General features: G+C 34.9%; 1 protein-coding gene across 2 annotated transcripts in view; it reads right to left on the bottom strand.

Moving 5' to 3' along the window:
- Positions 1-1501: 1501 nt before the first annotated feature.
- LOC132276989 (brefeldin A-inhibited guanine nucleotide-exchange protein 5) overlaps positions 1502-15079 on the bottom strand; it is a 28241-nt gene continuing 14663 nt past the window's right edge. The window contains exons 26-34 of one of the 2 annotated variants that reach the window (XM_059778672.1): positions 11751-12107; positions 11124-11290; positions 10797-11053; positions 10513-10691; positions 8814-8930; positions 6490-6626; positions 6038-6371; positions 3508-3603; positions 1502-2076 (exon numbers count right to left, since the gene is read on the bottom strand). In XM_059778672.1, coding sequence (XP_059634655.1) covers positions 2014-2076; positions 3508-3603; positions 6038-6371; positions 6490-6626; positions 8814-8930; positions 10513-10691; positions 10797-11053; positions 11124-11290; positions 11751-12107 — 1707 coding nt within the window. In that variant the 3' untranslated portion in view covers positions 1502-2013. The remainder of the gene's footprint in view (positions 2077-3507; positions 3604-6037; positions 6372-6489; positions 6627-8813; positions 8931-10512; positions 10692-10796; positions 11054-11123; positions 11291-11750; positions 12108-15079) is intronic. The other variant, XM_059778673.1, reaches the window with a different exon arrangement.

Genomic DNA, 15079 nt, shown 5'->3' with positions numbered 1-15079 from the left:
AAAGAGGAATGTCCTGAAAGGAAGGGGAAGGAACTAACTAAAATTCAGCAAGGAACTAGATTCTAAGAGGTAGCCCATCAACAAAATCAATTTATTTTATATATATATGCAGAGAGAGAGAGAGAGAATCTGTGAAGAAAGGAATATGGTGAACTTGTTGAGGAGTAATTGTGATGATATATGCTTTGACCAAAAACCCATACAGAAGGAATGCACCTTTTCCAAACCTGGATCTTTCTCCAGACTCGTAAAAAGTTGCGAGGAAAGTTTTAAGATTTGGTTAGCTTTATGAAAAATGATTCCATTTATTCTAAGTTTTTGTTTGGCATGCGCTGTGTTTTAGGCATTATGTTTTTGGTCAATACTAAAATAATGTTTTGTTGTAGAAGTGCTTTGGGTAAGAATGGCAACCCTGTTTGGTAACAAAAATTTATTTCGGGAAATTCAAAATTTTATTTTAGTTCCTTCGCTATAATACCAAAACACACAATATTACCAATTTAGTGACATAAGTTTGGGCAAAAAAATTCTCATATGTTATAAACTATTCCAAACTAAAATATGGGCCCAAATTTGAATACCAATATCAAAAAAACAATATCATAACGCATGCCAAACGGATCCTGAACTTTTGCGTGATATGAAGTTAATACTAATAACTAACTCATAAGCCTAGGTACATAGTGCAAAGCAAATGTATAATACAAGACAAAGTGGATAATAAAAAATAAGAAATGCACTATTTAATCTTTTGTCCATCAAACTTCATAAATGCAAGATCATAGCCTTTCACACTTCTTACAAAAACGTTCTTGTTTTTTGTCTTTTAAAATTTAAATGACAAAAATGCTATTAGATCTCTTCACTCTTATTTATGCATTAGGGATAATAGCGTCATTTCAATTTAAAAGTAGTACAAATTTCACATAGGCGAGAGCAAATTTCCCTAAAAACTTATAGGTCTAGATTGTTCTTGACTTTTGTAATTCAATAGTTTTAGGTTATGTTTGGTGGTATGCTCTAATTCCATCAATTTCATTTCTAAAGCTCCAATTTCATGCCACCAATTAATAGCCTTAAAATAATTACAGAGAATGTAACAAATGGAAACAACCCAAAATGCATAAATGGGCCTTTTTTTTCAACCTTCTATAACTATTAGTTCACATACACAACAATGGCCCAACCGAAAAGTATCCGGGTTGCCATGAAGTGTTCCCACGTTAGAAACCCAAATCTGAATTTTTACAGACTTTTTATAATTTTTATAATCTGAACAAATTATAATTTTTTTTAATAATAAAATTTTGAGAATTTGTTTATATGAAATTTTATACATTTTAGTTTTAAAGTTTTTTTATTTTTATTTTTATTTTTTTTAAACGTATGAGTAATCAACCTAAGATCAATCCAATTTATTTAGCCGAAGCTCTAGTGCTCAACCATCTTATACCTTGGATTAAACTTGGTATTGCACCATTAATACTGGTAGAGACTAAGGTTGCATTTGAAACAATCATTGAAGTAATAGGCTGATTTAGATCAGTAAGAATCATTCCAAGTAATGTACAACATAGCTTCAGTTTATCTTTCAACAATCAGTAAGAATAACTCTTATCCACATTGGGTTGTTCCTCAATTTGATCTCGGGTCAAAAGGACACTACATCTGATGTTCAACTACCACACTGAACTGAACTGCATCTAGTCTTGTCCTCGTAAAATTTGGTTTCGACAAGGTATACATTTTTCTTCTATTACAAAGTGATGCCATAATAGCTAAGGCATCCAAGTCTGAAATTACAAGAAAATACGTCGTTTTAATCTTTTCCACTGCATAATTCTCTGAAAACCTTGAAAGGAGAAATCATTAAAAGAGAAATGCAGCCAATACGCCTTAAAAGCAAAATTGAATGTCCACCAGAGTGCAATAATGGATCAGCTAAATATGACATGTCGGCTTCCAGAAGCACTGCAATCCCATCGAAGTTGATGAAGTGGCAATAAATTTTTTCTATGGCAACAAACCATTCAATTGCATGCTGAAAAGATCACCAAGAGCTCCACGAACATTCATCTGAACAAATGGAGAGCCAATCAGATTAGTAGATAAAGCGCTTATACAGATGGAATGCTGAAACTGGCGCATAGGAGTGCCCTAATTAATAAATACAAGTTGAGGAATTATTTTCAATCGGGTCCCAGTTAAGATATCCCGTCTGCACAATCTATCCAAGTCTTTTTGCACGAATTTCATGGACCTACGTGAACTTTTAGATGACTGAACTGATTCTAAAGAGGAAGGTCGGGATTGGCTCTCCAATAGGCAAATCCGATGCAATGAATTCAAAAGCCACTACCCCAGTTTTGGCCCTATTAATCAAGTGTGCACAGGAAGGAAGGAATGGATAGATACTCATGAGTTTCTATTATCTGAACAAAGTGGCTACACCTCAAAGTTGAAGGCGGTTCCCACATGACAGCCTAGATGAAGTACACAGAGTCAAGATTTCCAGGCTTGCTAAATTTGATGCTTTAGCTCCAATATATTTGCTAAATGATTCAAGCCACAAACTTGCTGTAACTTTATATATCTCCTAAGCTGGTTGGATTTCAGCTTAAACTGGATATCAGTATAAGCTTTCAAGTATGAAAGAGATATCTCAGTAATAGCAACTGTTCCATATACCCTAAAAGTTGAAGGAATGGATAGATACTCAAGAGTTTCTATTATTTGAACAAAGTGGCTACACCTCAAAGTTGAAGGCGGTTCCCACGACAGCCTAGATGAAGTACAGAGAGTCAAGATTTCCAGGCTTGCTAAATTTGATGCTTTAGCTCCAATATATTTGCTAAATGATTCAAGCCACAAACTTGCTGTAACTTTATATATCTCCTAAGCTGGTTGGATTTCGGCTTAAACTGGATATCCGTATAAGCTTTCAAGTATGAAAGAGATATCTCAGTAATAGCAACTGTTCCATATACCCTAAAAGTTGAAGGAATGGATAGATACTCAAGAGTTTCTATTATTTGAACAAAGTGGCTACACCTCAAAGTTGAAGGCGGTTCCCACATGACAGCCTAGATGAAGTACACAAAGTCAAGATTTCCAGGCTTGCTTAATTTGATGCTTTAGCTCCAATATATTTGCTGAATGATTCAAGCCACAAACTTGCTGTAACTTTATATATCTCCTAAGCTGGTTGGATTTCGGCTTAAACTGGATATCAGTGTAAGCTTTCAAGTATGAAAAAGATATCACAGTAATAGCAACTGTTCCATATGCCCTAAATTTATGGCAAGACTTTTCTAACACTATAAGGTGGGTATTAAGAGCAAACAAATCATCGGATATTACTGATGGAATGACCAAAGAACTTGGTCCCTACAACTCCAGGTATTCTCCATACATCAGCACAGAAAATAAAGTAACAGAGGAGAGATTTTGAAGAAAAAAAGGGCAAATATTTAACAAAAAATATCCTTTTTGGGAGTGTGAGAATACCTGGTCACTGCATACAAGTTTAGTAATCAAAGGATAGAACTCTCTCAGGTGTTTTCTGAATATCCGGTTATTCATCAAGCACATGCCTTTAAGCACCTGAAAGACAAAAAAGAAAAAGAAAAGGTATATTTATAGTTCCCATAGTTCATTACAATAACAGGGTAAGCAGTTATAAATTGCAATATGGCTTTGCTAAACTGCAGTCAGTAAATATATAATTGCAAAAACCAATGGGTCTGTGGCATAGCAGTATCAGGCCTCAGTGGAGGCATGTGTGTGTGAGTACCGACTATGAATATATATATATATATATATATATATATATATATAATTGTAAAGGAAGATATGCAAATTCACATAAATATTGAAGAAACAAAGAATCTAGCCAAAAAGAGTTTGACCCACTGAAAGCAAAGGAATATTATTTCGCAGAGATTCACTTCACCAGAAAAGTTTAAAAAACACCAAGTTGACAAATAACAAAGGTCCTCATCAATCGAGAATGATGGGAGGACTGGGGTATAGACTTGACAGTTGGCATAAGTTCTTTGGCATTATTTACACAAGGTGACTACCCTTCTCAAAAACCACATTCTTACGCTTTATAACCAGGCTTGATAAGCTGAGCTTTTACAACTTCACCAAGCAACAGTCCCTAAATTTTTTATGATCCAAATGTCAAATGTAGACGAATATTAATGGAAGAGAAAATAGAACCTCCTTTACTTTGGTAGTAAATGGTCTTCATTTATATCTATAATTGAAACCCTAGATCATAGAAGGATTGGCTTTGGTCCAAAAAGAGTGATGGCCTCCCACCCTTGAGTTGTAGGTTACGATGTCTCTTCTTTGAATGTCAGGCCTCCTTCTGAGTTCTGAAGGAATTTGGAGCTTAAAATACAAAAATAGAAGCATTATATGAAGGCATTAATTTTCAAAGTCAGTTCCAGAGATTTGCCAATCCATTAAAGTGTGAGATAAGAATGCAGCCTTTTTAAGCAATCAAGTATTCCTTTAGGCGGTAACCCAAGTACTTGGTCTCTATAAAGCCGATGACAAGTTCAAATGGGTCGAGGAAAACTGTTTTCCTTTTTGTATGGCTTTCTTGCGCTGTTTGTTTCTGGTGGTTATTTATTGTCTTTCCTCTTCTCTTTTTTCATTTGAAGTATTCCTTAGCCTTCCTCTATGTTACTTTTCTTTCTCCTTCTTAATGCCATTCTCCTCATTTCTTAAAAAAAGGGTTGGATAGAAAGACCTATATCTCATTGAACGGTGTAACCATTCTTATCCAAGTTTATAAAACCAGCGTAAACACAAATGGATAACAGTTCAAGTTTACTCAAATTAGGAAGCAAGATTTCCTCTTTGAGAAAAATTTAGGTGTTTTATCTTTCTATTTGGACTTTTTTTCCTTATAGAAGAAATACAAGATAGAAGGAATACAAGAGAAATATGTAAAGGCTTGAATGAGAATGTAAGAAAGGGTTATATTCTGGCATCTTTGCACCCATTATTTATATTACTCAGAAATATAATTTACAATAATTATGTGGTCAAATCCCACTAATTACACCCAAATCCCACGATTCTAGGCTAACATATCTCGGCTAACACTCCCCCTCAAGTTGGTGCGTGGATATCTGAGACGCCCAACTCGGACAATGCATCTTTAAGCACAGTCTTGCTACCACCCATTGTTAGAATGTCTCTGTGGAGTGCAAATCTGACCGAAGATGATTTTCTTTCAAATGAAGTGCACTGTGCCGATCAACTAATCAAAGTCTCCTCATACCATTTTCCTTCATACATATGTTTAAAATATGCAGATGGAAGAATCAACAATGTCTCCTTGGACCATTCTACTTCATATACATTTAAAAAATGTAGATGAAAGAATCGACAATGTCTCCTCAGACTATAAACAATCAACAATGTCTTCTCAAACCATTCCCCTTCTTACACATGGTCAAAAAGATGTATATGGAAGAATCACTAATCTCCTCAGACCATAAATGATCAACAATGTCTCCTCAGACCATTCCCAAATGGGTGGTGCCGAACTCGCAATGCCCTCGTTGCAGTCGGATCACCCTAGCTTTGATATCAAGAAGAAATGCAAGATAGAAGGAATACAAGAGAAATATGTAAAGGCTTGAATGAGAATGTAAGAAAGGGTTATATTCTGACATCTCTACACCCATGCATTTATATTAGTCAAAAATATAATTTAAAATAATTACGTGGTCAAATCCCACTAATTACACCCTCAAATCCCACGATTCTAGGCTAACATATCTCGGCTAACACTTATGCTCTGATGTAAAGAAAATTATGTGCTTTAGAAGATTTTTCATCCTTCTTTTCCTTTTATCTTATAGATTCTGGTTTCTGGAGAGGGACAAAGAAATTAGGTGGCTACATATTTTAAGTTTATATATGATTCAAATGGTCAGTAGAAAATATTTAATAATGTAACAAGCAGCTAATGAATGAAAATTACAAACAAGCAAAAAGCTACCAAGTAATATACCTTAACGATGATTGGTGAACGCAACTCTAGAACTCGATGAGTATCCATATTCGTAGTCTCTCCAACACTGCACTGAAAGTCAGATGCCTCCTTCAGAACTTGTCCACAAAAAGACACTAGTTTCTCTTCTGCTATTCCTTCAAGTTTATCTTCTGCACTAGAATGTTCTGTGAAACTAGAATCATTTTTAACAGAAGTATCATCCACGTTCTGAGAAACATTGTTTTCAATTTGTCCTCTGTCATAATTAATTCCTGATGTCGTCTTCTGTAAAATATCCAAATAAATGCAAGTTCCAGCTAATTCCTGGCGAAGAAGATTCAAAGGCGGCCTGCTAGACAATAAAAATAAGTAACAGCACAAGATTCTCACAGTTCAAGCCTCAAGGATAACAAATTTAATGGCAAGCAGTGGAAAAGACGATGAAGGTTATAAACAAGTATGAAAGCTACCTCTCAGCAGGAATGTGGTGCATACGCAATCTGAGGTTGGTATACGAATTATATGATGCAGCAAACTCCAAAACAGAGAACAAAATATCCATTACAGTGATCTTTTGTGGTACCTTCAACTTGTTCCAGTATTTCTTCTGCATATTTAATAGACATCAATTAGAATGCTCTTCCTTTCTCATAAAAAAGTAAAGAATTTCTCACTCTTTTTTGAGCCATACTTTAGGTAGCATTCGGATGAGCTTTCTTCAGTGGGCATGCTTTTACAGGAAGAACTTCATTAAAAAAAACTTAAGAAGGCCAGAGATGTTTGGTAAATGTATTCATTTAAAAGTTCTTAAAGCATAAGAATAGCTTTCAGTCAACAGAATTACGCTTGATCCACAATATTTAGATACATTACATTTGATACAAATAAATCTAAATACAAGCTTGCTGATATATTTTTTGATAATCCACTCATAAAATAAATATAAATGAGGATAATAGATGAGTTAGCTATATTATTACATAAGGGTGTAGGATTCACCCCCCAAAAATGGAATAATCTATCATCCTTTCTGAAACAATACAACTTGACACTCCATCCTTCTCTGTGTTCTGCTACAACTGTCCCCCTCTAAAGACCCAACAGAAAAGAAAGAAGGGGTGTAAAGATGCCTAAAGAACAAAGAACAAAAGCTGCTGAATGCAGAAAAGATCCATTAATTCTTAATGTCTTTATTCTTTTCTTTGCTAAGTGAGACTGTAATCAACAGTCCACATCATCCAATACATCGAATGAGAAAACTCTATAAATTATGCATAATAGTATATGGTTAGATGCATCCAGATCCTCACACTATCAGGTTTTTACGCAAAACCACACCAACATATGCATAAACTGAACTTTGGAGTGGCACCCCTACACATGGAGAAAGAGAGAGAGCTGCAGAAAGAGAAAGCATGATACACCCACAGCACAAAAGCTCTCACAAGCCTAGTCCTGCAGTACAACTTTGTCTGGTCACCCAAAACAGCATGCCCTAAAAACCGAGTGGCTTAGATATCTACTTGTCGTGTTACAAGCATAATCAATGAGACAAGGCAATCATTCTTGAAGAAGAGGGAAATAAAAGCAAAAGCATAGGATAAGAGAACAAAATTATGGAATTTAATTTAATTATTTATTTATTATTTATTTTTTTTGGGGTGGATCAAGACAACCATAATTAATTTTGGAGAAATCAGAACTTATTTAATTTATTTCAAAAAATCCTACATATGCAAACCCTGAATTAAAAAATTAAAAAAAAAAAAAAAAAATTAGTGCTTTTTGTTTCTGAGAATGTTTGTAACGTAGAAATAGAATGGAAATGGATGAAAGGAGGAGGTCTAATGGATTCAAAGCAAATAATATAGTTTTGAGTGAGGACTAGAAAGTGATGAGCAAGAAGGTATTCTAGGAGAAACTGAAACAGAGAGAACGGAAGGAAAAGGAAGAAAACGTGAGAGACTGAAGGTTGAAGTTCAACCAGAAGTGGAAGAAACAAAAAGATAATGGAAGAAGAAGAAGATAAGGAGAAACATCCTGCATCTCCTCTTTAACTCCTCTGCAACATGGCATGGTTAGGGTTTGTAGTTATTAAAAAAAAAAAAAAATTGCATAACTTATAGTAAATTATAGGAGCACTACTGTGATATAAAATTCATCAAGTAAGCGTATCATCTAGCATACCGAGAAACTGATCTGAAAACTAATCCTTATAGAAACACTCACATTTGTTCGAGAAACACTTTTTAAGGCTTAGAGATCCTTCTAAAACCTCCTAGAAGATCCCCAAACCACCTTATTTCGTTCACAATTAAAAGAAGGCACTACTCATACGATTTCTACACCATCCAAATGATTTTTCTATTAAACTCCCTCTCTTTCTCTCTCATATTTTTTTTTCTCTAATAATATTTTTTTTCTTTTCTTTTCTTTTTTTTCCCTGGGAGAGTTTGGCGGTGAATAAGATATGTTTATTGTTTCATTTATTTATTTTCTCTTGGTGGAAGGGGGGTTGGGGAGAATTAGTTTGCCACCCTCAGCCTACCAACCCTCCCTTCTGGTTGCCAGCTGAAATCAGGAAAGCAACATGAAGAAGAGGAGGACATCATTAACATAAACAAAATCATTTAGAAAAACAGATAGATGCCATAGCATGATGCAGCTTTATTGTCGGAATAGATTGGCCTTAAAATTACACAAAACATTAATAAATGTAATAATAATTTGAAGGACTGTTTGATAAACAGCGATAAGAGATTAACTAAATATATAACATGAATTAGAGTCACACCTGAATACTATCAATGGCACCGAGGAGTAGTAATTGAGTGATGCATTTGCTCCTAATGGTTCCCAGCAAGGGACTTTCCTCTTCATCTTGGGCAACAGGCTCCACAGCATCAGGAGACTGAGGTGGCATTAAATCAAGACAACAAGAAAAGAGAAACACCATGTAACTTCAAACTTCATTCCAGAAAGAGGAATATGTAGATAATATGTTTTACACTAAAGGCATGAGCAAGGATATTTCTAAAATTAAGTAATGAGGAATTGCAGTTATCAGTCAGCCAATATGACACAAAATCTCACAAGGTACAGCTGTACCACATTTTTAGAAGTAGAACCACTCACGCACACAAAAGCAATAGAGAATGCACCTTGAAAAATTACTTTTCTTTGTTAGATAGAAACAAGATTAGCAGAGAAGGCAAAAAGAATTTCAGTGGTTGCATGATTCACAAGAAAACCCACCATTAAAATACACATCTAGTATCATGATGATAAGAGACAAGCAGATTTCCTCGAGGAGATAGAAGAGAAAAATTATAACATTCTCAATCAATGAACTTAGCCAAAAAAAAAACAAAAAAACAAAACAAAAAAAATTCCGAGTGAGATCAGAGAGGAAAGGAGTACAAGTATCTGCAATGGTGCATTTTAGCTCGTGCAAATGACATGATGTGCAGAAAATCGTGAAACTCGTATGTTTTCCTTGGTTACATAACTGGATTTTCTACCTTGTTGATACTTTCTTAGGATGAGTGGATGCGGAAGGGATTCGTTCTGTCAAAGAGACCTCCACTCATATTGCCCAGACATTCTTAAGACAATGACAAAAAATGCTTCAATTAACAAAAATATTTTTCCCTCGCATTTCCGAATCAGATCCAACAAAAATCCCTTTATAGCCTTTCTAGCCTACTAGCCATGCTAATGATATTTCTATAAAGAAAAGGAGGTACAATAGGTAAAAGCCAAATATATATATATATATATATATCAAAGAAAAACAATTCCCATCATGACAGAAGTGCTCATTCAACCCAGCCATCTTCTTGCTACCCATTGGTTTCCAGAAGTCTAAGGCTGTCAACTTACAACCTAAGTTGCATGGATTTGGGAAAACATTTTTTTTTTTTTTTGATAAGTAAAAGTCGATTAGAAGAGCATTCAAAAGGGGAACGCGTCCCTGATACAGAAAACGAAAATTGATTTGGGAAAACATATCGGGCATCCTTGCTTACTTCATATACTAGGTCTCTAAAATTTAGACATAAAGAACAAAGGTACGTAGTTAGTTTAATTCAATTCTCTTTTAGTACACCTATGCTAAAATAAAGTATCTATCCGATGTCCTGCAATAAGAAAACAATCTCTCTGGCCTAGGTTTGCTAAATTTGATAAAACCAAGTACAATATGAATATAGATATGTGTGTGTGTATTAAAAAATTGCTAGGCATTTAACAGGGAAAAAAATAATTCTAGAGGAACTTTGAGAAAGCCGGAAATCTGCTCTAGCATGCTTTTCTCACTGAAAAGCCATGAAAAATTACAGAAATGTAGCATGGAGATCAATATATGTACTACTATTAGTAACTACAAGAAAGTTACTTGCACGTTGAGTAAACAAAAACAATATTAGCTAGTAAGATTACAAGGTATCAAACTGAAATTAATCAGATAATGTAGAACTGCAACACCATAATACCTTGGATGGAGAAGATGGCACCAAAACCTCCGAAGCATTGTTTTTAGGTTTAGAGGTAAAACTTCTAACAAAGAGGTTGTCCATCATATTTCCCATAATTCTTTGACCTATTGTTTGATTCCGTTGAAGACCTCCAGCTTCAACAGGTTTCTGAGATCTTCCAGAAGGTGATGGTAGGCCTACAGATAAAAGACATTTTAGGTTTGCTATTAAATGAATTGCAACTTGTGCAGTTTCTAAGTTATTAGGATTACTCCATACAGTACTTATCTAAAAGATCTTACCTTCAGAACCCTCTAAATCCACTGCCAGCCCCATTAATTGATTGTGATCACCAGTGTTAGGGGCCAAAGCGTAAGTGTTCCCATTGTCACTGAGCCTATGCTGATAATTATCGAGTGACTCATTGTCAACAGGCTTTATCTTAGGACTGTCACCTGTACTGAACTCTAGATCTCTGGTCAACACTGTACGATTTGCAGGGCTTTCAAAGCCCAAAGCATTGAGCAGCTCAAGAGGTTGTGTTGTGTATGAAGCATCTCTGATCCACAACAGTAAGAATCAATAACATCACTGTTACATGTCATAATCAGATAAGAAGAGATACACACCTTATGCTTTTCAACAAGGTATCCCAGTCACTATCACTGAATTGGTGTCCTCCAACTTCAATGAGATGCACCAATGCTCCCAAAGAAATTGAAACCACCGCCTGATCTGTCTTTTTGGCGCAATCTAACAACAAACTCAGTAGTGGAGGCAGCATAAAACAAACCTCCTAAATGAAGCAAGAAATATATTTTGTCAAAAAAATATATTTTAAAAGTAACTAATTACCATTGATTGATTTCATAAAATTATAAATGCTATTACAAACGAATATATGAGAATTTGTATTTCTGTTAATAACATGGTATCATTTGGTTGCAACCTAATCATACACATAGCTGTTAATATCAAAGAGTGAAGATTGAGCCAAATATTAAGACCTGAAGAATTCATGTTGAAAAGCCAATGAATGAAATGACAGAATTTTTTTCTGCCACAGGACACATTAATCATATACAAATATATATATATATATAGAATGGAATGCCAATCAGTATAAATATTCAGTACAAAAATACACAAAATAAACGTATGAACATGAAACAAGGATGCTCTACCACCAGATATGGAAAAATAAAGATACACAATAATGTTCATGATATGGATACTTGATCAAGCATTGACGATACCTTGTAAAAAGTGTTGAAAAGGTTACACAACAACTGAAGTGAATGAATGCTAGTTTCACGAAGCCACTCATCTCCAGAGGATATCAAACTCTCTTTTCCAGCGTGCCTCACGTGATCAAATATGGGAAACAGGACGCGATAGAAAATGTTCTCCCAAAATGCCGTTGAGAACTTGCTCCCTCTCTCATTCAACAAATCAAACAAGACCTCAAGTGCGCAGTTTCTAACCTCTAGCCTTGAATCAGAGGTGAGGTCTGATAAACCAGCCAGCATTGGGAACCAGTAATGCTCAGTCACATCATAAGTTGTATCTGCACTGACATCAATGGGCTTCAAAGCACCACCTGGTATGAGGCCCTGAAAATGAAAAATACAAAAAAGCACTTATACTTCGTTTGGTTGGAGGGATAGAAAAAAGGATGGAAGAGATAGGGGGAGGGATGGATGAGGTATTCCCAAGGAAGGGAAGGTGTCTTTCCCATTTTTTGTTTGGTTGAATGGAATGGATAGTAGAAAGGATGAATGGAGTGATACTTTATTCTTGTTTGATTGGAAGGAAGGGAAGGAGAGTTTTCATATTCTTTTTACCAATACACCCTCATTATATAAAATTATAAAAGGTAGATATTTATTTCAAAATTTTTGAGAAGGTCAAAATTGTAAATTACAAATTTATAGGTAGTTATGCCTTCTTTCTCTCCTCTCTTCCCCCCAAAAGTGGGCAGATAGAAAACAATAAAGGAAGGACGGATAAAGCATCCCTCCTTGTTTCCTCCCTCTCGTCCCTTCCCTCGAATCAAACATGAAAATGTTTATCCATCCCTCCTCTCATCCATCCCCCTTCAATCCTTCCCTCCAACCAAACACAGCATTAGAGTTCCATTTGTTTCAATATAAAATGTTTTAAAGAAAAATTTCTCAATACAAAGGAATTTTCAGGTGCAAAGAGATTTTCCCTAATGCAATCCAAATAGACAGTAATTTCTAGCCAACCATCAAAGAAAAATATCCATGATTCACCACAAAAGCCTAGGCTTCAGTGGTATGTCCTTCAGCTCCCCAAAGGGAAGGTTGAGGGTTCAAGCCCCAATGGGGGCATGTGTGTGAATATAATTGCGTATTAAAGAAAATTCCACAATTCAAATTTCCTGAAAAAACATTACCCAACCAAATCACCCAATAACTATTTTCCATGAAAACAAATGGAGCATTAATAGAAATGTGGACATCAGTTATTAATGCTGTGCCACGGAAACTTATCTTCAGAACTTCATTCAGAATTTTATATCTTCCATGCAAAACATGAGCATATCGAATCAGCCAGAATTAGAAACTTAATGGACAACCATGCTAGGAAAAGGGAAAAAGGTAAAAAAGCAAAAGAAAATATTGCCAATTATGCCCTCATCGTGATTCTTTTAATCTTTAGCATCCTTGAATCATGACAATAATGTAAATATAACAAAATAGTGTTTGTTGATTAAAAACCAGGAAATGTGTCTTTCTGTGCTCATGCGCATATATATGCAAGTGCCTATGTATTCGTGTAAATATAAGTTAATATTTTACCACAACAGACACATCAGTAGAAAGTGTTCCTCACCATAGTATATGGTCGTCCTCTTTATCTCTTACCTTATATGCTAACTAATCTCACTCTTCTTACCAGTGCATCACAGGTCTTCATTGTATTTGTCTATATCATCTAAAGTCTATTTTCTCTTATTTTCTCACTACTGGGCGACATGCCTAATTTTTTCTCACTTGTAACCCTGTCTCTTCTAATCTCTCCAAACCAACCATCTTAACATTCTCATTTCCACTACATGAAGGCATTGCTCAAGCCTAGCATTCCACCCCATAGAGAATAATAGACCTAATAACTCCTATAGAATTTTCTTTTTAACCTATTTGTGATTCTTTTGTTGCATAGAATGCTACTAGCTTGTCTCCATTTTATCCATCCTAATCCAATTATATTAGTTATATCATCATCTGTTTTTCCATCCCTTACTATTATCAATCTTAAGTATCGAAAGTGGTTATTTTGCGTAATCCATTGGTTTTTGAGCTGTGATCATTATATTATCAAAATTTGAGTCTATTAAATTTACATTCCATATTCTCAGTTTTGGTTCAACTAATTTTCAATCCTTTTGATTCTAATGCATTTCTCCACATTTCTAGTTTAATTGCCAAATTCGCTTTAGAGCATCCACTAGCATTATATCATCGGCAAATAACATGCACCATAGAATGTCTCCAATAAAAATTCTTCTTGTTATTTAATCTAAGATTATTGCAAATAAATAAATACATGGATCTTATTGTATTTTACAAAATACATACACGAAATATATCGAAGCACGGAAACAAAGCAACATCTTTGTCACAACCCACTAATCACACAATACAGACAGTCCATAGAAGAAACATAATGATGCACCAATCTTCTTAAAACTTCACTTCCAACCACTTTACTTACTTAACAGGCTCTTATATTGTAGGCATGTGATTCAATCAATTCAAATTTGGGTTCAGAATGTAAATTCCCACGTATGGCAAGATGAAGCCAATAGAAGATAGGTAGTTCTAAATTAGAACAGGATGATAGAAGTCAGCTAAATGGTCAGGTCATTTTTATAGATTACTAGTAATCAGACTAATAAGGAGAAACTTGATTAGAGTAGAAGGCATTACAACTTAAAAGGTAAGGATGGCATAAAACTATGGATCAGGAGTATGCCCAAAGGCATTTGATTCATAAGAAAATATAACTACAGATAGCAGAATTAAACACTGCTGCTGCTGCTACTAATAATTATAATAAAATGGACTCATGTAGCCAACCCCAAGAAATTGAGACACAGCTTCATAAAAGTTCACATTAAAAAGGTAAACAAGCCACAATAATCAAATTCACTGGAAATGACATCTGAGTTCATGAGAGTGATAACCTATAAATTTATAACAGATATTAAATTTCTTTTTCTGTTCTTTCTTGTATTATCACTCATCATTTTTATGTACATGTTATCTCCAACCACCTAAAAACAGTACTTTTAAGCATAAGGTGGTTCTAGGAAACCTTTTACTCTAGAGAATCCCTAATACCAATGTAGGAAAATCAGTTACGTTTAGGAACCATGTTAGTAGTCGATGTCACTGCTCCTTGAACACCTAGTGTCATTATTATGTCATCAAAACAACATTCCATATATTCTTCGCCCCATCTGTTTTAGTAAGTTAGTATTTTTAAGTATCTCTAGACGACATTAGCTTGGAAGTTGCCAATGCTGTCATAGTACAGGAGTAATGGCATCTGTTGG

The sequence above is a fragment of the Cornus florida genome, unplaced genomic scaffold (assembly GCF_030987335.1).
Source record: "Cornus florida cultivar Cherokee Brave unplaced genomic scaffold, ASM3098733v1 CherokeeBrave_3.0.0_Hap2_Chr10, whole genome shotgun sequence".
Classification (NCBI taxonomy): Eukaryota; Viridiplantae; Streptophyta; class Magnoliopsida; order Cornales; family Cornaceae; genus Cornus; species Cornus florida.
This window is presented reverse-complemented; position numbering and strand designations above follow the sequence as displayed.